Genomic DNA, 24,132 nt, shown 5'->3' with positions numbered 1-24,132 from the left:
AAAATATACTGGTGAAATAAGATAAATAATTTAAATAATAAACTTTAATATTTAATATTAATAAGTTTAAAATATCTGTTTATCACCAGTAGTATAGAAAAAGAAAGGAAAGATAAATAGGAACACAATAAAAGTTTACTTCAACTGTGGTCCTGTAAGAGTCTGTTTTGGGCATTTAACAGTTAAAGAAGCAGTGGCACGCTAACCGAGCACATTAAAACAAAGAGTTGGCAGCTCCTGAAGGAAAAGAGCTTGTGCTCCACTGTTCCAACTTGTCAGTCAACTCATGCCAGCGCTCTCCCTGTCTGCCTCTTCTCCACACCCTCATTACATGTGTCTGTCTGGACTGATCTGCTCATCTGTTCAGGGATTCTTCTGACAAGTCAAAAATTCTGCCTGTTTCTGCTCTGGAATTGGATCAAATCACCTCAGCTTTTTTTTTTTTTGTAGCCCCACCAGGAGGTTTTTTGCTTATGGTCTCATTCTCTTTGCCTTCACTACTTGTCTGTTTTTGATTTGTAGAATGGAGGAAGCCGAATTGCTGAAAGAAAGATTCCAGGCCATAACAGTAAGTGCTCATGGTTATAATTCTCTACTTAAAAAAAAAAATAAAAAAGGCTTAGAAGTAATTTAGAAGTAATAATAGCAATGAGCTGCTGTGTGTTTGCTGAATAATGATTTAGCTTAGGACAGAAAAGGAAAAGACTTTGTCTGCTTGAAATTGTTACTTAATAATTTTAGTTTATAGGATAGTGCTTTAAGACAGCTAAGATGACTGTACTGACTTCATCATGGGTTGTATTGGTTGCATTGCACCTTTAAATTAAATTCAAAGCAGTGAAAGTATGTGTGCAAATCACTACTGGACAGTGTAAAACACACATTACAGAATGTTTGCCTGAAGGTCAGAAGGCAGCTAGAGAATTCCAGAACAAGTCAATTTTTACATTTCACAATGTGAGATTAGAGATTTTTCATTTGTACTGTGGAATTAAATACAAGTTCTGAATTATTAATTATCTCCCATAAGTATTGCTGTCTGAAAAGTAAAAAAGGACAAGCTTGGATTAAGAAAATTCCTCCTGTCAGTTTTCAGAGGACAGACTCAGTGAAGTCTGTGCTGGAGACATTAGAAAACATTTTCAGTTTCTCTTCTAAAAGGAAATCCAAGAGATGATTTCTAGTGTACAAAAGGAACAACTAACCTATTTTTCAAGTAATACAACCTGATGTTATAAAAATTGGCTGAAGCCAAATCCTCCTCTGATTTGATCTCCAACTCAACTTATTCACTTACAAAAGACTTAAACTGAAACAACATTTGTCCCTCTGAGATGAAAGGAAACCTCTGGAAGGATCACTCACTCTCTTAGTTAATAATAAATAATAGAAACAAAGGTATTTGTCACAATCCTAACATGACAGATTAGTTGTGAAACAAAACTAGCAGAATGAATGGTGGGCAGAATTAAAGAATACCTTATTGGAATCAAAATACATGTAAGAAGGCATAACTGGAAATCTATGGGAATCTAACAGGTTGGATTTTAATTCAGTTGTGTTTTAATTATCACACTTGATAAGAGCCAACAGGACCATTTACTGTGTTTACTTGAGACCTGACAGAAGCCCACAATAAGGTAATTTGAAATGTTTTAGAGGGTTTAGAGTACATTTGTTTGTTTAACTGCAATGTTGCCTGAACCAGGGTCATAACCTGGACTTTGTCTCTAGTGTATGGGCTCAAAAGATAACAACAGCTTTGGCACTCCAGAGAAGTCCAGGCCTCACAATGTTTTGTGCTCCCTGGGATGCAGGGGCAGGAATGGGGCAGCACTCTTGGCTGGTGAGGACTCCTATGAACATACTGAGGCTGGCATCCTCCAGCTGCAGCTTTACTTCCAAAGGAATACTGAAGCAGTTTTCTTTAAAGAAACTGGGGCAGCTTCCAGTGTCTTGCATTAAAAGAAATAGGAAATAATTTTTGGGTTCTGCCTATGACTTCATTTATTACACTTGATGTGTAAAGGAGCAATGTGCTCTCTGCTTTCATTAATCCAGAGCATTCAGTTGAAACACATGAAGTGTTCCAGCTGCAGAAATGAAGTAGCCTGATTAAAGTGAAGCTATCAGCCCTACCAACCTGCAGAAAGAGTTGTCCAGGGAAACAACACCCTGCAGTTACAATAGCAAGCTACTCCATGGCTCTGGGGGGGTTGGCTCAAGTAAAGTACCTGGGAATTTCAAGCGCTCCCTTCCAGATGTTTGCTGTACAGGATCTAATAGGATAGCAAGGGGCACTCCAGCAGTCAACAACTGCACCTGCACTGAAACTTATTGGTTTCTGTTGTTAAATACCTGTCTCCTTGACAGCAACACAACCAGTAGGAGCTCTCAAAGCCTTTTGCAAACCTTTTCTCCCTATAGCAAACAAAAAGGAAAACATGATTATTGTTTTTGTTCATGATGTTGCTGTTATTAAATGTTTTGATGCTTCCATGGCTCTGAAAAGGAAACTTTTTCCTTTGTTATGTAACTACCACCCGCTGCTGAAGTATCTAGACTAGAAAAGCCAAAAATAAAATGCCTTCATTTTGTTAGAAAGACTCTCATACCTTAAGATATGAAAGCTTTAATACCTTTGATGCTTTAAAACCCTTAATGGGTTTTAATGTCTAGAAAATTACAAGAAAATAAAAATACACTAGTTAAAACATTAGCTGCTCCATGGAATTGACAGTATGTGGCATTTGCCAGGGGATCAAGACCACCATCTTTGGCCCCACTGTAGAACAATGACACAACCTAATGGACTTGGCAGACTAGATATTTCACAAGACACTGCTCTGTGGATACCATTGCCTTTCTTTCAGGCAGATCCAGCCTAGAACACAATTCATTTTTGTGCACAAAAGTCAGGAAAGAGTCCCACATGTTTCAGTAGGAGTGAAAATTAACACCAAGTCTTACCTTTCATGGATGCACAACAGAAAGGAATGGTGAAGATGCTCTGTCATGAAAAGCAAATCCTGCACACATTAACAAGAGCATAGTAAGAGAGGACTCCTGGACTTCAAAGACTTCTGCCAGCAACATGATCATCTGGAGGGGCAGAGTATGAGGTTTAATAGAATCATGGCTCCCTTAGCTATCCAGGAATAAACATTTATTCCATTAGATGTACAGTCAAAGCTTCATAAAGCAAGACATGATGTGCAGACAAAGCATAGCAGAATGCATGGTAGAAAGTGTTCTAACAGGTTTTAAAAGTTATTTTGGCACATAAGGTTCAAAAAGATTCCTCATACTTCTTAGCTTCTGGAATTAGACTAAATTATATAGATTTATGGACTAGGTATATAAAAGACAATCCATTTCAGCTGATTCAATCTGGATAACTGTATAACAGATATTTAATACCTACCAGTGAAATTAAAGCATGATAGAACACCAGAGGATACAAGAAGAAAACTTAAAGAAAAAACATTGGACATAAAAGAATTATGGACCTCTGGAAAAAAAAAAAAAAACAACAGGCAAAAGTTTCTTTACCAAATAGGTTCCTTACTAACAGTTAGTTTTAAATACACTAATTTATGCCTTTATACTCAGGTTTCTTTCTGCACAGTAGTTTATGTATAAATACTCATTTCAGACTGCCCAAATTCTTATTGCATCCCCACTGGTACAAAAAGAATACTCAAATTGACTTAAAATATTTTTTAATAGTATAAACCAAGTAAGAGCTCATTCTCTGGCTAAGAATCTTATCCAGAACTTTAGTAAAGACAAAAAGAGTTTTTCTTAAGAATTGTAATCTGTAAACACAATATCCTATCATACTGCTCATCTAATGATGGGTTATTTAAAGGCCATCTATACCATGAGGGTATAGGAATATTTCCTAAGTAAGGAAAAGTGTGAAAATCAGAGACCAGATACTTAGTCTTTAAAATCAGGTCTGGATAAGAAAAATCCAGCATAGCAGCTTTTGGATAAAGGCTCACACAAGGGTCATTGCAGAAAAATTACATTTTGTAGTGATCCTAAATCTGTAACTTGGTTAATTGTATTAAAGAGCATTGGCAAAACACAAAACCACTGCAAGAGATAAAAATAGCATGTATTTTGAGGAAAGAGCCCCACCTGTTCTGTTTGGAGTATTAAAAAGGCAGACTAATACCAACAAGGAAAAATTGTAAAGGGTTTATAAATAACTGCTATACTCTTCAGACTGTGAGAGATCAGTGTTGATGTTCACCTGTGAAATCCCAGCACAGTATCAGTAGTGCCTGGCCAGCCTGTATCCTGCCCTTGGTCCCCATAAAGCTTGGTGGCTTCTTCCACTTCCTATCCTATCCTTCAAAAAAGCATCCTCAGAGCCTGTGGCCCCTCTGCTAATTTCTCATTTCCAGTAACAGTGAAATGATTCAGCCAAGCACACCATGGCTCTTCCTGTTACCAAATCCCAGATCCCAGGGAAATGGTGGAGAACAACTCCCAGCCTTACATCCAGCACTTCCTTACTGACTTTGTCCAGTCCTTACACACAGCTGGTTCCACAGGTGGGCTGAAAGGGCGAGGCTTTTCCTCTGTTTGTGAAAAAGTTAACCCCTTCCTAAACCATACTTGTCTGAAAACAGACTCTGTATTAAAAAGCTACCACCTTTTTAACAGAGCCAGGCTGTTCTAATTGAAAGGAAAGAAGGATTAGCCTCCAGTCAACAAACATTTCTGCACAGGACAAACAGAAGATTTACTTCCCCAAAATGTATCAAGAAACAAGTACAAATGTTTCTTGATTGGCATATGGCAAGGTGCCATGCCCAACAACAGAATTTTACAGCATTAAGGATGACCAAGACAATAGCCTATTAATACACCTTATTAAAGTTACTTTCCTTTGGCATGATTTCCTTCCTCCTGGCTGCTGAGGACACAAGGTACTAAATCAGTGTTTGGCCTCACACAGAGGAGCCACAAGGTTACTTCATGTGACAGTGCTATCCAAAAACAGGAGAGACTCAAGCATTGCCAGTGTTTAGACATTGTTCACCCATTTCCTTTTTTCTCTAACCTGTAATAAAAAGGATTAAAGTGGCACTAGGATAGAGCAGTACAACATGAGGTTTATCCTTCTAAATATCAGCAGCCACAAAAACAGTCTGAGCACAAGCAAAAATTTTCTTTTTAAATTGAGAAAACAACATATATGAAGTATGTCACATTGCTCTTTTCTCATCTTTACCATTATTTGACTAACAAAACAAATTTCTAAGTCTTTGTTTATTCCTGTTTATTTCAGCTATTAGCCACAGGATACATAAACTCAGTGCTGGATTCACTGACAGCCCATTTCATCTAGTGATGTATCACAGCTGCTCAGTGCAGACCATGCAGACTCTTTCCTCTCCTAAATGATGTGTGGGCTGCCTCAGGAATTTTGATCAGGACCCATTTTTAGCCTCATTCTGCATGTACAATTTTGTTAAACTGTACTTTCTTCCTGTTTTTTCCCCCTAACCTTCCCAAGAGTAAATAATTTTTATTTTACACCATCCCTTCTGTGTGGTCATTAACACATTTAAGTGTACTTTGGAGAAAGAGCAGTGGAAACCATACCTGTGTAGGATCAAGTTATTGCTGCAAAGAATGATGCACTACCTAAGCACCACATAAGATTTATAATAAGGCTTTATTTGCATGGATTGATTTCACCCTACTGAACACTCACATAATAATTTTATTAACAAGTAATTTCTCTAAACAAAGTTTTATTGTTCTTAATTTGTAGGACAAAAGAAAACTGCAAGAAGAAATTACACAGAAACGTCTAAAAGTAGAAGAGGAAAAAATGAAACACCAACATTTGAAGGTAAGTAAAGTGTTAGATTTATGTAACTAAAGATAGCCTTAAGTCATACAGCATGAATAAAGGTTGGGGATTTTGGAATGCAAATCTTCATGCATTAAAGTCGTGCTTTTACTGTCAAATTTTCACAGCTTTGTGGAGTCCTGCCAGGACTCCATTTGACTTTAATAAGCATCACTCTTTGAAAAAAATTACACTGGGGAGCTAATGTTACTTGATCACTTACATGGCATAAAATGAGATCATAACCAGGAAAAACTCACAGATGAAAATTAAGCCTCACATTTCAGACTGGGTGTGTTCAATCCCTAATCCCACAACAGCAACCCCACTTGGTACAGGGTGCAGCACAATGATGAGGTCTAACTGCATTTTTTCCTAGAATAAAAACACCATATTTATTTGGCTGTAGGCTTTTGTCAGCTTGTTTAATTATTCTTTAGTAAAATAATGCCTTTTTTTGTATATTAAAAAAAAAGGCATAAATGCTAAAAATATTGTCCTCAAATATGGCCTGGTAAATTCAGGATTACAAAGTCCAGAGGTATAAGAAACCTAAAGATCCATCTCTGTAGAGGACTGAAATTGCACTGATTTCTACCCAACACCACTATTCTTAAAATGTTTATAGCAGTTTGGCAGTCCATGTCTTTTCATTATGTGAGCAGATAAACAGTCTCAAGAGAGATATATTGAATCTAACACAGGAGCGTGGTGTGTCTCCTCCAGCAAATGTGAGAGGAGCATATTTAAAACAGGCTCCTCTTCAAAACAGCCACCACCAGATCCTGAGCTTCCTCCACCCTTTTTTTTTTTTGTGTCAAGCCAAAAAAATGAAAAGCCATGATAGACCAGTACACTGGGCCAGGCAAGCCAACACAGAGCTATGCCCAGGTTTTATTGGAAGCTAGTTACTCCAAGGACAGGCTTGGCCATTTGTGGAACATGTTGTCTAAAAGGGAGGGGAATATCCCTTCCAAGTCCTGTAACCTTTGAGTAGCAAACATGTGACTCCTCCATCATGGTACATGGCTACATCGAGTACTGAAAGTTTTATTTCAAGTTTCCATGTCTATAAATCCAGATGACTCTTTTGCCCTTCTTTACAGGGGGATAAACTGATCTGTTGTAGACAACCAGCTAATCCTCACAACTGCTGTGTGCAGACAGAGCCCTAGGGCCATTTCCTTACAGACTTAGTACATGTTCATAGCTAAAATTAATAGGTCCATTGGAGTTTTAAAAGTTAAGAAAGCAAAAACCAACCTTGTGCTTATTCTGAAGAAATTTTATGGAGTTTTCAGAGAGGCTAAAACAATCCTGGAAAAATACTACTGAAATGGTTTTACTTTGGAAGAGAACAGAGGATGTGATTTCTCTGCCTGTTGTATGAGAAACCATACAGAAAAGCTTTTAAATTAAATCAGTCCTCTTGCATATACAAAGCAAAGCAAGGATCTGTTGAAGAAATGATTCACTTGGAAAAGAAGAATCAAGCATACATTTAAATATATACTTACATACACACGTATGCTGTATAAATACATGTACATCATTAGTTATTTGGAGCACACAAAATGTAGACTACTTTTTCAGCTCAGGAATACGACAGGCACCTAATATCAAACACATTAGTACATGAACAGCTTTTGCTTTATACCCCAGAACTTTTGTCCCTTAATGAACATTCTTGCTTCAGACTAATTCAGGTATTTCAATGGAGTCAAACAACAAAAAGATCCAGTGCATGAATTGCTTTAAAACAGATTTAGACTTCTAAAACGTTTAAACACTGCAGAAAATTTTATTAAGGGATCATTTTCCTAGGGATTGAGGCTGATTCCACCCATTTATACACATACCAGTTATGTGCATGGTGAAATCCAGTGCTCCGTGATCTATTAATACAGCTCACACCTGTCCCCTAGGAAACCATTGCAGGTTAGTAAATCTCACTGCCAGAGATGTTCTTGCTAGATGGATAGCACTATCCTGTTCCTCATTTTGTCCTTCCCATTTACAACCCTTAGCAACAGGTTTATCAGAAGGTTGTTGGTTTGGTTTCTGGTTGTTTGTTTTTATTGGAGCTTTTCTTTGGTATGTTTTTTGTTGCCTAAAAAAGGAAGTTTTAGCTTCCTTTTTGTAAATAGGAATCCCTGCTCTAGCTTCCCAATTTCTTTATTTGCTGCCCCCAAGTAAACTTCTTACTAGAAATACACATGGGGCATCATGACAGATCTTAGTTATTTGGTACAAGTGGAGAAGGAACATTATTTCCCTACAGGTACTCTTCTCTCAAATGAGAGAAGAGTACATGTGGGGAATGTAGATGTGGAGGCATGCAAGCAAATATACCTGTGTGGACAGGGCTTCACAGAGCTGCAAGGGTTATTGGAGGCTGCTAGTGTGGGTACAGAAGAAATTTTATCCAGTAATTCCAGATGGTCCAACAACCAATTCTTCCTTCTACTTGGGAGTCCTTCTCACTGAAGCCACAAGGGAAAGGACCAGAGAGAATTGTTTGAAAAGTGCAGTCAGTACTGATTTGCATGTACTTTCTAAGAGCTTTCACAGTTTAGTTTATTAATTTTCAGGCTTCTGACATGCCTGAACTCCATTAGTGCTACCTTGTAGGTGCTTGTCACACACCTCCTCCTTCCAGTGAAAAACCTGTCAGGCCCAAGGCAGCTGCTCCTGCACTGGCTCGTGGCTCTGCCTGGATGGAGCAGATGAAACCCTCTTTTATTCAAAGGTTCTTTCCAAACTACACAATGTGTCATTCTTTCAAAAATGGCTAACTAAATGAAAAAAATTACATGGCATTTAGTTGGGTGTAGCAGCAAACTGCTCTAGAAACATGCAAAAATAATACTATTGTGTTATGTTTGTATTTAGGGAGTTTGCTCTCTTGGGCCTAACCCTATACAGACAGAAGCTTTTGTTGATTTTAATACATGGTATTGGTTTCTGAGGTCTACAGTGCCAGCCCCACTCTAAATCTTACAAGGAATTATCAGTTTATTTTTGGAGACATAAGTGCTAGACTAACACTGTTCCAGCCAAGATGAAAACCTCACTTTTCTAGAGGCCCTACTTATCATTAAAAGCTAAACAGCCTGATAGAAAGGGAATTAATAACTATGTGCCCTCCAGCTTGAGAATACAGTATTTAGTGGTCAATAAGAGTTGTGCCAACACCAGGCTACCTGCATCTACCAGATAATGTAAAGATATCCTACTAAAATCCGCATTTATTTCATTAGAGCCTAAAAAACAACTACAAGGAAGTGCTGCAAAGTGATTCTACAGACAGAGTCAAGGCTCAGAACATCAGTTTTGAGCAACCTGTGTTTACCAAGATTTCCTAGGACCCAGTGTTGAGAGAGACAGACTACTGTCCTGCAGGCAAAGGCAACTGTAAACATTGCTCTTACATCCCACAAGTAAAAAAATTAAAAGCACCACAGTGCCCAGACTTCTCAGCAAGCCTGTTTTAGACACACTTTCTATGACATTATATGTCAAGTGGAAAATTACTTTTGACTGCAATAAGGTCCCACATATATATTCCTCTGCCAGTTGGGCCTCAGTAATAACCTCATGGAAAATGCAAAATAAATAGAAAAGTGCAGGAAGCAACAGCTGAAGTGACTCAACACAGGATGCAGGCAGGGATTCCAACAGCCCCTGCAAGCAGCACTGAGGTTAATGCAGCAGTGCTGGGCACACTGCCTCAAGCAGCAGTAGTCAAAATTCAATGTATCTGCATCCACATCCTGCAATTAACAATACTGTATGGGGGGAGAAAACCAAAAACTTAATATGGAAATTAGACAGCTCAAGGATTCTAAATTATAACTGGGACATTCATGGTTAATTAAAGACTTTATATGTGTGCTCCTTTTTTGCCTGTTGAAAGAGTATTTCTAAAGAGTCCCAACTCCTTCCCCAAGGCAGCAACTGCATATATACCCCTGAGTTAGACTGAAAGGAGTAAAAAGAGTGCAAGAAATGTGGCATGGTTTACAAGTTTCAGCCTGCAAATACGAACTTATCTCCAAGAATATTTTTTATTTTACCAGGAGTATTTTTGAGAGCTCTGATGACTTTCAGGTACCACCTGCCCTAGTGTAAAGCAGCTGTAGGAAGCAATCATTGCATACAATGGTATTTTTCAGAATTTGAGAACACAGCTGACAGAGATACATTTACCTGTGCACACACAATACACCCATTTGTAAGCCAGCACTGCACAGGAAGAACTTCACAGGCACTAACCAGGTCAGGACCTAAATACCTAAGCTCTGGACTGCCCCTGCCACAGCAGCTCTAAATACACAGCAGGTCTACTGAAACACTAAACACAGCAGCTACCCATGCTCCGCCTTTCCACTGCCTCTCTTACCCCACACATCTTCACCAGCTGAAATGTGAGTTCACTATCATAAGTGCACAAGATCCTTTCAACTTCCAGGAGTACCACTGCATCTTTAACTCCCTAGAGATCTCTACTCCCATACAATCTTATTTACAGAAACTTCTCATCTTTTATACCTCCTTCCAGAAGCCATGCAATGCCAGGACCCCAGAAATTCTGGACATTGAAACAAAACTGTTGTGCTTCTGACTGGAGTCTTTCACATGAGTCTGTTGAATGTATGGTTGCACAACTGGTTTGCTTTACTGAAGACACACAAACCACTGGATCCACTTACCCATATTAATCTGTTTTGGATAACAGCTGACATATTCTACATTTTTGTTGGGTGAACTAATAAAATGGGGCATTGTTCCTAAAGACTTTGCTTTTAAGTCAATCTCCAAACACAAAAATTTAGTTTTTCTCTTCCAGTGGCACTCACTGTTGTCGGGTTGCCTTATGCTGGATAGATCACAATGCTGCAGATCACATCTGTGCCATCAAGACAAATACAGCAAATGGTTAAATAGCTTAACTCTAGAATTTACTTACTTGTCTATTTTTCCCCATCAGAAAAAGGCCTTGCGAGAAAAATGGCTCTTGGATGGCTTTAGTTCTATGACTCCAAAGGAAGAAGAAGAAATGCAAAAGCAGAATCAGGAGGACCAACAACGGACTCATGAGCTGGAACAAGACATTTTCAGGTAGGGAAGTACCCCTGCCTTTGTGTCTCAGTTAAAATGGTCCCATCTCACAAGTCCTACCTTATTTTGTAAAAGATGAAAGTATCAACAAATGCTAAACACATGCAGAGCAAAGCAATTCTTGTTGTGTTTTCTAGTCAGTCAGAATTAGAGAATACAGAATGCACTCCATCTCTGACGCAGACAATAATTCTCTTGGCTTACAGGTAGCAGCCTCATGCTAGTTTGTCCTATAATTATGCTGACTTCTTGCTCAAAAGCACTTTTCTCTACAGAATATCTTGGTACACACCTCTGTAGGGTTCATTGTTGCAGTGGTAGGAGGCAGCCAGCAAGCCCTGAAAGCATCCCAGAGGCTGTCATTTTGAAGGCATGCAAGAGGGGCCTATAAGACACTAGGTACCAGAAAAGAACAGCATCTAGGGCTAGAATGGGCTAAGGAGCAACAAGGAAATGGTGCTGAACAAGCATTTCCCCATCAGACCACTGGAAGTTCAGCCCTTCTCTAAGCAGTGAGAGGAAAGATTAGATTCCAAGTCCTGTTAACTATAAGCAAAGCCTGAGCTAAGAACTTAGGAAGGTTTATTCACATGTCTTTTGCTATAAATTAAATTTCCTACCACTCCCTAATAACTATTTAGCTAGGGCATCAGGAAAAACATCCACACTGCCTTCTAAATAACATTACATCTTGTTTATACACACCCAAGGTAGTTTCAAACCAGCCAGCAGTGATACAGAAACCTAGGAATGTAGTCCACTAATAAATATAAAATATGCATCATACAGTTCTTGCACAGTGCTTTTGCTACACCAGTTATCACCAAAGCTAACAAAAATCTGTCTGACCTTTGTCCTGCCCTGTAAATCAAACATTGCTAAACTGATCATGTAGACACATCATACAGTAGAAATAACAAACTGAGAGGCTCAGTAGAATTCTTTCTCCTAAGCATCTGACTATTAAAACTCATTTGATTTGGAGATATCCAGTTCACTCTGTTGAATATTCTGTGTGTGTTTTGTCTTCAGTTAAAAATTATGAATCGCTTTAAAGACTCTTTGATTACCCTTGCACAAGTCTTTTCTTCTTTCTCCTGAGAAGACAATTGCAAGTATTGACAGATTATTTACAGTAGTGGCATGGGCCTTGCCATCACCTTCCTAAATGGGATCTCTGTTTTGAAACATTCTTTACTTGAGTGTCAAATTGAGGTGGGGTATGTCTGCTAATCAGTTGAGATTTGAGCTTTTTTTTGTAAAAGGAAGAAGTTCCATTCTTTGTATCAATGACAAAACAGTGAATAGCAAGCAGCCTGAGCCACCTTGGAGACAAATGGCTGAATGCTTTGGTTACAGACAAAAAATTGCATTTACACTATCTGTCCCATTTCCCCTCTGTACATATTTGAAGCTTCAGTGAACCAAGTGAGCACATCCTTGGTCAGGGTACAAGCTGAATAAAGAAATAAGAGTCCTGTTTTCTCACTAAATCTTCAGCTAATAACACTCATTCTTGATGGAATTACTTGCTGAACAACGTATTTAAAAATGCAAAACAACTGAGGTCTATTCAATTGCTTGTAATGTGCTGCATGAAAGCAGACTCAAGGCTATACTAGAGAGCTGCTAAAGCATTTGACTCACCTCAAAGCCTGTGAGAGCTTGCTAAACTGCCTTTTCCCCTCAGTCTAGAATTTTTCAGAGTGGTATCTTCCTATCTGCTTTTTGTTCTCAAGCCATTTATTTTTTTCCCGGGGTGGCAGTGATGCCAGCTGCAGCAGATCAGCTGATGGCCAGCAGCATCCAGTCAATCTCCATAGATCTGAATTCAGCTGCTGCTTTGTTAGAGAAACCTTTCAATTAGTGTCTTGATTTCTAAGGTTTCTTCTCACATCCACACCTCTATACTACTCATTTCTCCCTCTCAAATAATCAGTGCTACTTGAAAAGAGGACAAATATTCAAAGGATAGATTTAATACAGTAGCTGTGTCATACTTCCATTACTCTCCTAAAAAATGCAGCACTGTACAAAAGGTAGTTTCATATAATTGCTAGAATAGTTGCTAGACCCTTTCAAGACAAACTGGGATATAACTTCATAAATATGTGATTGACTTAGAAGCTTGTAAACATTTAAACACACCAGAAAGATCTTGGCCTAACTTTGCAACCACATGACGTTATAAGAGCTTCAATTTCTTTGAACTATACAAATCACATCTCTTAGAAGTTTTCTTTCTACTAATCCCAGAGTGCACACTCACAGCACACACTGAAATTGAACCATAAAATCTGGTTTTGCAAGCATAAGTGCAAAAGAGATACTTAGAGTCTAGATGCAATTCCCATTACATGGGTATGAGAGTTTCTCTCTAAACCCACTGAGAATTGAATCACTGAGATTTTAATTACCATATAAAGTGGGTGTTGGTATGGGTGAAAGAGCATATATAAACTGTAATTTGTTTCTTGATCACTCAGGTAAATACATGGTGTTTATAATCTGTGATTTATTTGGGGTATTTGGGGTTGTGTTTTCTCTTTTTCCCCACCTCCCTTTTTTAAAGTATCTCCAAGATTTTTCTCCTCTTCTTACACCTGTGTGTCTAGAAGTGTTTAGAGCCAAGACTAAAATAAATCGACAGTATAAGTGAATGATTTTTCAGCTCATTGTGCTTCTGTGAGTCTTTAATGATTTTCAGATTATGAGAATTTTGTGATCAACTCTCATCTAAAAATAAACATGTCAATAAAAATAAAACATCAATATATTAAACAAAGACTGTTCCATAAGAAGTGCAAAAATATGGCACATGGTCATTACTTTCTTTTATAGCTGTCCAAAAATATTCATCCCCCTTGTAAAATTTTTTAAATTTTAGCACTGTAATCGGTACCTTTGATCAGGGTTCTAAGGCCATCTTGCAGAGCTCAGGTCCAGAGTGTGAGCAGCTTTTAAATATTTTTTTAGCTTTTACTTTCATCCTGAAGGGTTTTTTTCCTGTATCTGTTCTGAGGTCTGTGATACCTTTGTATATCAAAAAAGAGACATTGTCACCAACAGATAAGTCCACGTAGCACCCTGTTAGTGTAGCTTTACATATCTGAGTTTAAATAGGGCAAGAGCCATAATGGTAATTCAGATTCCTCAGCCACACAGAAGGAAATCAATAATGCTAATCTGTCAACCTGCATTCAGCTTTTCTAGACTGATTACTTTAAAGGGATGGCAGACTTTAATAATTCAGGGTGACTTTGTGTAATATTGTGAATCCTAGTACACAGTAAAGAAGTCAAAGTACAAAAATCCAACACTTCTTTCCCTCTGGGTTATAGGCCAACACTTCTATAACCCTGTCTGTAACTTGTTCTCAGCTGTAACTATTCTGACTGCTCTCAGCAAAAGGTGGTATCAGTTGCAGCTGCCTTAGGTCTACAGTCATTGATTTCCAGCATGGATTAAAAAAAAAAATAGCAGGCATATTTCACTCATATGGAAAATATGGAAGCTTTTGGAATTTCTTTTTTTTTTTTTAAGTTAAAAGAAGTTTTTTTAAAAAGAACTATGAGACTAAAGTTATACAGCATTAACCTACAGCATAAGACATTCAGTTCAAGTCCCACTTCAGAGTTAAATCTGGAGTTAGATTCTAGATCTTCATGGAGAATTGACTTCCCAACTACTCAGCTAGTAAGGCAAATTCCATTTAAAACTCAACAAATATGCACTTATGAAGAAAAGAGTAGTCTTGATAAGAAGGAATAAAAAATAGGAAACAGGACACTGCTTAAGTCACTGCCTTAGAGAAAAAATTGACTAAGATGCTTTACTTTAGCAGTGTGCTTTCTCCCTCTCTGACACAGAGATTCAATTTTTTATCTTGGACATTTCTGTCTAGAAGTGTTTGTCATACAATAAGAAAATAAAAACTCTGATCAGGAAAAAAGATACCTTGATCATTGTACTCAGTTTTAATATGCAACAAATCATACAACAGAGACTTACCACAGAAGAAGGGTAGGGAAAGTAGCAGTAACATACAAACCTACAGCAAGTGTCAATAGCCCAAAAGAAATTTTTACTTCTGAGCCTCAATACTGCTTTCACATAACAATAAAGGTTTTTAAAATAAAAGAGTTAACCCATCAGCCAAGTCCTAACTGGCAAAATAGTTCATGTTTAAATGTGGAAGGCTTTGTTTATTGTTGGGCTTGGGTTTTTTCTTTTTAAATGAAAATACTATTTCACACCTTTTTCCCAATGTGTGTGAAACCATAAGTTGATCTCATATAAGAGCAAAGTTTGTCAAGGTAAGTAGAACCATCTCTACTAGCGTCCATATTCCCAATGCATCAATTCCACAGTGTTGCTCTCTGCCTGGTATTAAATGAAATGCAACTGTGATTGCAGACTGGAGAAGGAAATTGAGGCTCTGGAAAGACAAGAAATGGAAGTCTCAGCTAAGGAAGAAGCAATTTTAAAGAAACTGAAGTCTGTTGAGAAAACAACAGAAGACATAATAAAGGTTAGTGTTATATTATTCCAGAAATAGAATTTATTACTCAATCATCATCATATTCAGGGAAAGGGGAACTAGCTGGATCCCATGAGTGGTCATGAGCTCTTGTCCAAAGTGACAACAGTTCAAACACAAGAGGGGTCAAGATGTTACATTGTTTAAGTGCCCATGTCTCCATTTGCTTATTTATGGGGGTGGGGGAGCAATTCCTATCTTTACTCATCTACAGCACTGCCACTGACACCAGCAGCTTTGCATCTCAGCCAGAGACAGACACACCAGGCACAGACCAGGTACCGAGGCTGGTCTGCTCACGCTCCTTCAGGTGACGTGCCCAGTTAAACTGCATCATGCTCTCCACCAAGTCCCTGACAGAGATCATGATGCATCTTAATATTATCAGCTGTTAGTCTTTGTCAAAAGGTAATTTTAGTATTTTTTAATTATCTTAAACCATCTCAAAAAATACAGTGATGAAACTAAACTTCAGTTCTCCAGCTGTTCTTACATACACTCACACATTCGCTACACAGGGAGATCAGTAAAACTGGAAAGTCAAAGTAGGACCTGTAAAAAAACCTTTGACACCAACCAGGCTGGGCCACAGTGGGAGGCTAGGTCACTGTTTAACACTTCATAATATTTTTGTCCTTCCCTGTGTGACTTGGAATCATAGTGGCATAAGACCCCAGAAATTTCTCTTTCTCACTTTCTATGCTCCAACTGAGCATATTTCACTTTTAGGCCCTTCTCTGTATGAAGCTGTGAACACAAAAGGTTAAAACTATCAGGGAAACCAAAGCACTGTGTAGTTAACATCTTAAAAGTAACTATCACATTCATTGTTAATGGTTCTCTTTCCCACCTAGTCTGTGAAGACTGAAAAAACTGGATTTGAAAAAGGTACGTTTAGTCAAAAGACTATTTTTTAAAAGCTTCTTGTAGAAATAAGTTAAAACATACTAATGCTTTGTGGATCTGTGGATCTTCTTTACTTAGAGGCAGCAGACTACATATATGCCAGCATCCCTGACCTTCCCAAGTATTTCAGACCTTCTGCACTGAGAAGCACAGCACATGCTGACACGGATGATGAAGAAAAAAGAAAAGGTACTGCTTATTAGTAACTCCAGAAGGTGTTGATATGTACAAGAGCTTCCTATATATTGAATCTAATTCACTGTAAGCAAAGAATACACATTACAGATATGAGACATTTGTTCTCATTTAAGCTGTGTTGCCAGTTAGGTCATCAAAACTGAGAGGTGAGACAGTGGTGTAAAGTATGTGCCACTGGGAATAACTTTTCACCACTGACACTTCTTTCCAGCACTTCATTCTTCTGCCTGTCATATGTACAGACTCCCTTCATATCATTCATTTCTCATTTTCTATCTGCACTTACAGCTGTTGGGTAGCCAGCAGTAGTCAGTCAGGCAATTTCCCAACTACTACAAAGCCTCCTAACCCTTCAGAGTGCCCAAGATTCTCTGGCATCACAGCACATGGAGCTTTTCAGCTGCTATTGCCCAGCATAACGCCTGAGGCCAAGGTTAAATCTGGATTTCTCAGTCTATCATGTAATGAAAACTGTCTCAACAGCTGATTCTTCCTCACAGAATGAAAATACTTTTTTCCACTGGATAAAAGGGGACATCCAAAATGAGAATCTAATATACAGTTTGTGTATGTGATAATTTCACATATTTAATAATTCATTCTGACAGTTGTTTTCTATCACTGTCAGAAGTCCTGTATTTCTTGCAGCTACTGCATTGCCAGTTTAAGCACTTGTTTCTTTCAACAGCATTGTTTGCCATGGAAATTAAGGTTGAAAAAGACATGAAGACAGGAGAAAACACAGTGTTATCAACAATACCTCTTCCCTCAAAGGAGTTTAAAGAGACAGGAATTAAAGTCTATGATGATGGCAGGAAGTCAGTCTATGCAGTGTCCTCAAATGGGACCACAACACAAAATGGGATGGATGAACTTGCTCCTGTTGAAGTGGAAGACCTGCTACGGCAGGCAACTGAAAAAAATTCTCAGTCTCCCACAGAATACCATGAACCTGTCTTTGCAAACAAATTCTGCAGGCCAGTTACTCCTCAGAAAGACAAATTAGTCCCAGGACCAAAACCAGAAGGCACTGATAAAAGAGAGATGAACGGATTTAGCAATCATCAGACAGGATTCTCTTCCAAAACAGAGCCCTTTATGCAGCAAAATAAAGAGAATGGCCTTGATCTTCCAAAGGTAATACAACCAAAGTCTCCCTCTCCAGTAATTTCTCATACAGAGAATAAAGTGCACACTAATCCTGACAACAAGATGATTCATAATGAAGAAAGAAATGCTGCACATGAGGAATTAAAACCTTACCAGAACACAACGGAAAAACATAGTGAGACAAGATTTTTAAATCCCTGTCACGCTAATGCAGCATCCCCTGCACCTCAGGATGAGGAGGATATTCGGTACAACATTGTGCAGGCTGTACCTTGTTACGTGGATGAATCTGAGCCTGTGACGATGGTGTTCATGGGTTACCAGCGCGTTGACGATGACGATGCGGAAGCAAACCAGAAGCTGTCCCCATACGATGGGGTCATCCGTGCAGAACTCGTTATCATTGATGACGATGATGAAGACGACAGCAAATCTGAGAAACCAGCATATCATCCCATAGGCCATTACAGTAAAGTTTATCAGCCACCAAACAGGAAAACCACAGAAGCCCAACAGACAAACCCTGTGAGCAGTCTGGGTGCGAGCCTGAACAAGGTACCCCACAAAAATTCCATCTCCCTGCAAGAACAAGAGGAATGCTTAAGCTCACCAACACACCACACTCATCTTCACAGCCAGATGTCTGGAGATGGTACAGAAGATCCCTCACTAACAGGTAACAGAAAAGGAAAATCATGTAACTGCTGCTCACTCATGTAGCAAATTGATATTGCTCTTATCTGCTGGCAACTGTATCACTTCTTATATTGTTTGGATTGTTTCAGACTAATACGCTATTAATAATCATTTTTTTGCTCTTCTTTGTTAACAAATACCAATCTACATTTTGGATCTGTTGAATTATTTTGTCTTCAGCAATGCACTAGTTACCATACCAAAATTTGGAAAATAAACTACTACAGAAATGCCATTCCTATAACCTTGAAAGATTAAAAATGGTTCTCTTTCAAGTTCCATTAATGCTACCAAAATTAGCAGAATTAGTTTTCATTTCTTGCAGGTAACTAACAGCATTGCTACCTAACAATTCCTCCTCCCTCACTGGCATGTTTTTCTGCCTGTCTGCATTCCAACTACTTCCTAGACCATCCAAGTTACTCCTTAAATAAGAAAGACTGCTTAATAATCACCTTTACTTTGTATTTTTAAGGAATCAACATTGCCAACATTGTCATGATAGTGTTTATGCAAGTTCTAACATTTTTCCATTTACCGGAGTTAGACATTTTTGTAACTTCTGAAAGATAATGAGAAAGTTTTCATCACTACGCACTGTTTGTTCAGTAGTCCACAGAGTTATTTTTGAATAATTTATATATTCTATAAATACATATGGTACCTATTTCTTACTATAAAGTTTTATAATAAAAGTTTGAAAGCAATAGCAGAATCTTCCAGAAATATAGAAAACTCTTCTTTATTATGTTGCACTTTAACACATTCAATTAGACTCCATTTAAGTATACTTATAGAGCAGCAGATTGCAGACTAGTCACATTCCACTTGAAGGAAAGAACAGCCTGGTTGAATTACAGGAAGATCAGGGGTCCTGATGCCACATTCTCTCCTCCAGAGAATTTGCAGCAAAAATGTAAATTTAGACCCTGGCTAAAGCTGAACTGACAACCCAGGAATTCTTTACACTTCATGTAAAGCCAGGAAAGAGGATGATCTTTGGATCATGTAAGAACGTTCAAGTATTTTTGCATCAGTAGGCAGTGATTGGGAAGAACTGTCCAGCAAGCAAGGCTCTCAGCTTTTAAGAGTATCAACATTGTTGAGACATGCACACAAAAGCCAGAAACATTGCAGCAGTGCTGCCCATCCTTTCTGGTCAATAGGGCCACTACACTTTTCCATTACCTTTGCCTTCCTCAAGCACCCATCCTACCATCTCTGTACTTCCCTGTGTTCTCCAGCACTAAGGGCTGCTGCCAGGAGCTTTTATATCAGCAACTGACAGCAGAAGTAGTTAGTACAGGCAAAATAAACCACTCCAGAATCTGCTCCAGTCCATTATATTTTGGGGATGGTCCCTTAATTCCCACATAAGTATAGGATAACAGAGAAGGGTCACTTATAACTATTCCACCAATAAGAAAATGGGCAACTGGGGAAAATGGATCCCAGCTACATTAAAAGCAGTTTGGCAATTGCCTCAAAAATTCCCCCAGTCAGCACTGCCTCCAAGTGCATATCTTCATACCTAGTAGAACTTGGAGCTAAGCCATACTCTTCTTTAGCCCTCCACTTATTTATTGCCACTCCCTGGGACATTTTTGATCAGTGGAAAAAGCCAGGAAGTGACTCAATCTTTCCCAAGGAGCCCTACAATCCTACTGAGACTTCTAAAAGAGAAACAAAACCAGGAAAGCCTCTCAATCTAGAACAATGTAATTATACAGAGCTGTTTCTTAGAGAAATATATTGTTTTCAAAGCAGTCATTGATGCCCACCCTAGCAGGTTCACCCTAAGCACCGCTAGACAAAAGAGTGGAGTCAATTATTTTTGGTAGCTCATCATTAATTAAACTAAAACAAATCCTCTTGGAAACTAAAGCTTTGGGAAGCACTTGCAGCATTTAAACATTAAACAAGCACTGGGGACTCTGAAAGACAATGGAAAACAAAGCACTGGACAGACCAGCATAATGGCCCCTTATGTAACAATTTTTCTTTAGGAAAGAGATGAACCTTCAGAACAAGTTACTGAACCAGTTAGCAATGGCCAAGGAGAAGGAGGCAGAGGCATTGTTCCATGTGCCAAGCTATATAGAGACAGATCAGATTAAATTAAGAGCTTTTCATGCCCACAATCTTACAAAGATGTAGGACATACCTTTCCACATAGCAGCAATTTTCCTTCTCCCACAAGCTCCCTTCTTGACCAATATCTCAAAGTATGTGCCCTCAGAAAACCAGAGGGCAGAGATACAGAAAAAAGGATGACAACTCTATAATTGGTACACCCGTATTTGCATTATTAGGGCTTGTTTTCTTCTTCAAATTTCAGGCAAATTAATTCAAGTGCAAATGTTTTGAAGATGCAATACTCATTAGGAAAATGAAAAGTCCTTGGGAGGGAACAAAGGCTAGACATAGTGAAATGAATAAGGAAATGCAAAAGTAAAGCTGAATAAGCAGCAAAACATACTGACGGTGTGGAACAGGCTCTCATGGGACACAAAGGTCCAAGGGTTTTGGCAGCTAGCTAGTCTAGATGAGCTTTTTTTCCTACCACTGGAAGCTTTGCAACCTTCAAAAAACACAATGGAGACAGCTCCATTTGTGTTGAAGTAAAATACGAAAATCTTTTTTAATGAAGATTCATGCACACCATCTGTTCCTGTAATGTATAGAACAAGACAAAAACAGACCATGAGCTAGAAGTGAGGCATCAAACTGACTGTTCTCAAACCACGACCAGAGCCTGAATCCTTCAGAATTCCTCAGCCTGAAAAAAGTACACAGTGTCTTTGTAAGAGCTAAGGTTAACATTAGTGGCTCTATGATATAAAGTTACTCAGATGCTTCTCTGATTTGCATCAACTTCAGCATTCAAAACATAACTTGAGCTGGACACTTGCTGACACGTGTAAATCAAGTAAACAGCTGCTTTGACCCCTCGTGTCTCAGCACAGAGACATATGCAGGGTGCAGGAATGAGACACACTATTTTTGGTAACTCTTCAAACTAGCAGGTCAGAGTAATGGAGATTATTCAACAATGTGCTGGGGGGAGGTTTTACATATCAAACAACAGCATTATATTGCTGTTCCAAAAACAACCTTAACATTAAATCATTGGCCTTTTGCTGTCCCTTTCAAACTTACCCCCATTATACCCAGTAACAGACAATAGCCATACTGATGTTTATACAGGTGCTGTTTCTACATCAGATGAAATCAGGAACATGACTAACTCCCACTCTGACTCACAACACTGGGAAGAAACAAAAGTTTGCTTTGAGCATCATCGAAAAGGAAAAGGTTTCCAAATAGTTATAGCTCCCACTGAGGAGTTTAGTTTAAACAAAGAGTTTGTTTAATTATTAATGTGTCCTTTTAATCTGTCAGCATCCAGTCAAGGGCAAAGCCAACTCTGTGTTAGTGATAGTAACAGAGACAAAATAGAAGGTAGCTGTGCTAATTTTTAAATAGCAGTTATGGAGTGATTTCTAAATATACTCACTTTATTGCAAAATTACCAGAACTAACACCTTCTACTGATTTCTTTCTATAACACTAAAACAATGCTTATTCTGCTGGATTAACCACCGGAGGTATGTGTATTCTTCATTTTTCTAAATAAGGAGATTTTGCTTCAGAATCAGAAAGAAAGACTTAAAATGCAATGGCTTTGTTTATTTTTGCAGCTCTGAGGATGAGAATGGCAAAGCTGGGGAAAAAAGTCCTTTAACAGCTGTAATGAAATGGAAGTAAAAATTACCACTCAAAGCAGATAAAGCTAAGAAGACTTTCTTCCACATACTTTTTCTGGATCATAATGCTTGTTTTGCTACTCTGTTTCATGGGCTATTTTGCCCTCTGCATAATGCAATGGACTTTTACAGACTTTCAGATTTGACCAACTGCCACATGCACACACATCACATCCTGGATTTTGTTAAAAGTAGTGGGAAGTTACATAAGGCCATAAATGCAGTGTATATACAAGTATGAAGACATGTGCATACCTGTTCTGACAATCAGAAATATGCTGTTGCTATATACACAGAGCAGATAAACACCTATCTCCATGGAACTTCATGGGATGTTGTTTCACATTAAAGTGTGCCAATCTATCTGATTTTGACTGAAAATGCTGTTGCAGCTTTCTTTTTGTAAAAGCATTGGTTAATAAAAAGCAAAATGTGAGAGAGGAGCAGGAAGACATGTAAACATAAAACATGCTTTCCTATTATACTACCTTGGATGAAATGTAAAGCATTCCTATTTAAGTGATAGCAGAACAAACAAAAAATAATTAAGCCAGCATATTGAAATATTTAGCATCCTTCTAGATCTCCACAGTCCATTCACCCTTCTATGTTACATATGACAGTGTAGCCATCCCCACAGGCTGTTCTATTCACCATCCCACAAACATGCTGCCCACCCACAACCTCACAGATCAGTCCTGTGCATAATATGAACAGCCTGACCTCCTCCTGAGCATGGTTTTGCCTCCCAGCCTGCTGAGAAAGCTCCTTGCTTTTCCAAGAAACTGGTTGTCAGACAGGCAGTGCTGTCCATCAAAAAAAAAAACACAACAAAACAAAAAACAACCAAAACAAACAAACAAACCCCCAACAACAGAAAAAGGACTCCAACAGCCATACTGTTTAGGTTTCAGTGGGCTGGGAAGCTAAAATCAGGCAAGCCTCCCACCAGAAATGCTGAGCTGCCAGTAGCTTGTTCTGCAGCTGAATACAAAGATCTGTTACAGGTGCAGCCACTGCTGGGCACAGTTCTCCAGCAAGTTTCAAGGCTCCCACCAAAAAACAGGTTAATTCTTTCCACATGGTAGAGGAGGTAAGGGCCCTAAAAACAGGTTCAATCACATCTGGAGAAATCACATCCAAGTCAGATTTTCCAGTACATAGTTCTTGGGGAGAAAGTGCCTCATAGGACACTACACCATTATACTCAAATCAGTACAACGGCTTTAATTTACTAGGTCTTAGCCTCAATTTGTAACACTAAACAGATAAAGCTCATGTTGTGTTATTCTGGTATAGTTGACTCTAATTATGCACCAGTAAAAAAAAACAAAAACACTGTAATTTTTTGCTGGTATTCTTTTCAAAGCAGGAAACTGAAGTTACTACCTCATACTGAGGCACGATGGTAGTAATTGACTGATTTGTAGCCTCTAAACACTTGGTGGCTCCCAGTCTGATGTGGGTAATAATCTCATATTTTAAGATTTATCAGAAACGGTTACCTGGAGAGTGGAATAGTAAATAAGAACAAATAAATTTTATTATAGTACACTTCCTGTATGCCTATCCTCTTGTGTTTTGCTGTTCTAGAGTGGGTTTTTTTTCTTATGCTTCTTCTGTCATTTGCTGGTTGTGAAAGCAGAAAGCTTCAGCCTCAACTCTTAAGGATACACCAAAAAATGAGAGCAGGTGAGTGATAGGAAGTAGTCACAAACAATTTTTGTAACAGAAGCAGATAGCTATGGTCACTCATCCTCTGCTCCCCCAACAACCTGTACTTTTAAACATAAATAACATGGAAAAGGGAGCAACTATCATCACAATACTAGCCCAAGTACTTTAAAGGAAAGACTAGAAAGCTTTGTGCTTCTGGAAAGTAGGAATATTTGTCATCTGATTGCTACAGCCCCAGAGTT

General features: G+C 38.5%; 1 protein-coding gene across 1 annotated transcript; it reads left to right on the top strand.

Moving 5' to 3' along the window:
* Positions 1-274: 274 nt before the first annotated feature.
* On the top strand, positions 275-23,776 carry PALMD (palmdelphin). Its single transcript, XM_036388215.2, has 8 exons — positions 275-568; positions 5,795-5,875; positions 10,866-10,996; positions 15,413-15,527; positions 16,391-16,424; positions 16,521-16,631; positions 17,329-18,426; positions 22,148-23,776. The coding sequence occupies exons 1-8, from the start codon at positions 524-526 to the stop codon at positions 22,189-22,191; spliced, it is 1,659 nt and encodes a 552-aa protein (XP_036244108.1). The 5' UTR covers positions 275-523; the 3' UTR covers positions 22,192-23,776.
* Positions 23,777-24,132: the final 356 nt, after the last annotated feature.

Source organism: Molothrus ater, chromosome 9 (genome assembly GCF_012460135.2).
Source record: "Molothrus ater isolate BHLD 08-10-18 breed brown headed cowbird chromosome 9, BPBGC_Mater_1.1, whole genome shotgun sequence".
NCBI classification, from domain to species: Eukaryota; Metazoa; Chordata; class Aves; order Passeriformes; family Icteridae; genus Molothrus; species Molothrus ater.
The sequence above is the reverse complement of the archived record's forward strand: the minus strand, read 5'-3'. Positions and strand labels throughout refer to the sequence as shown.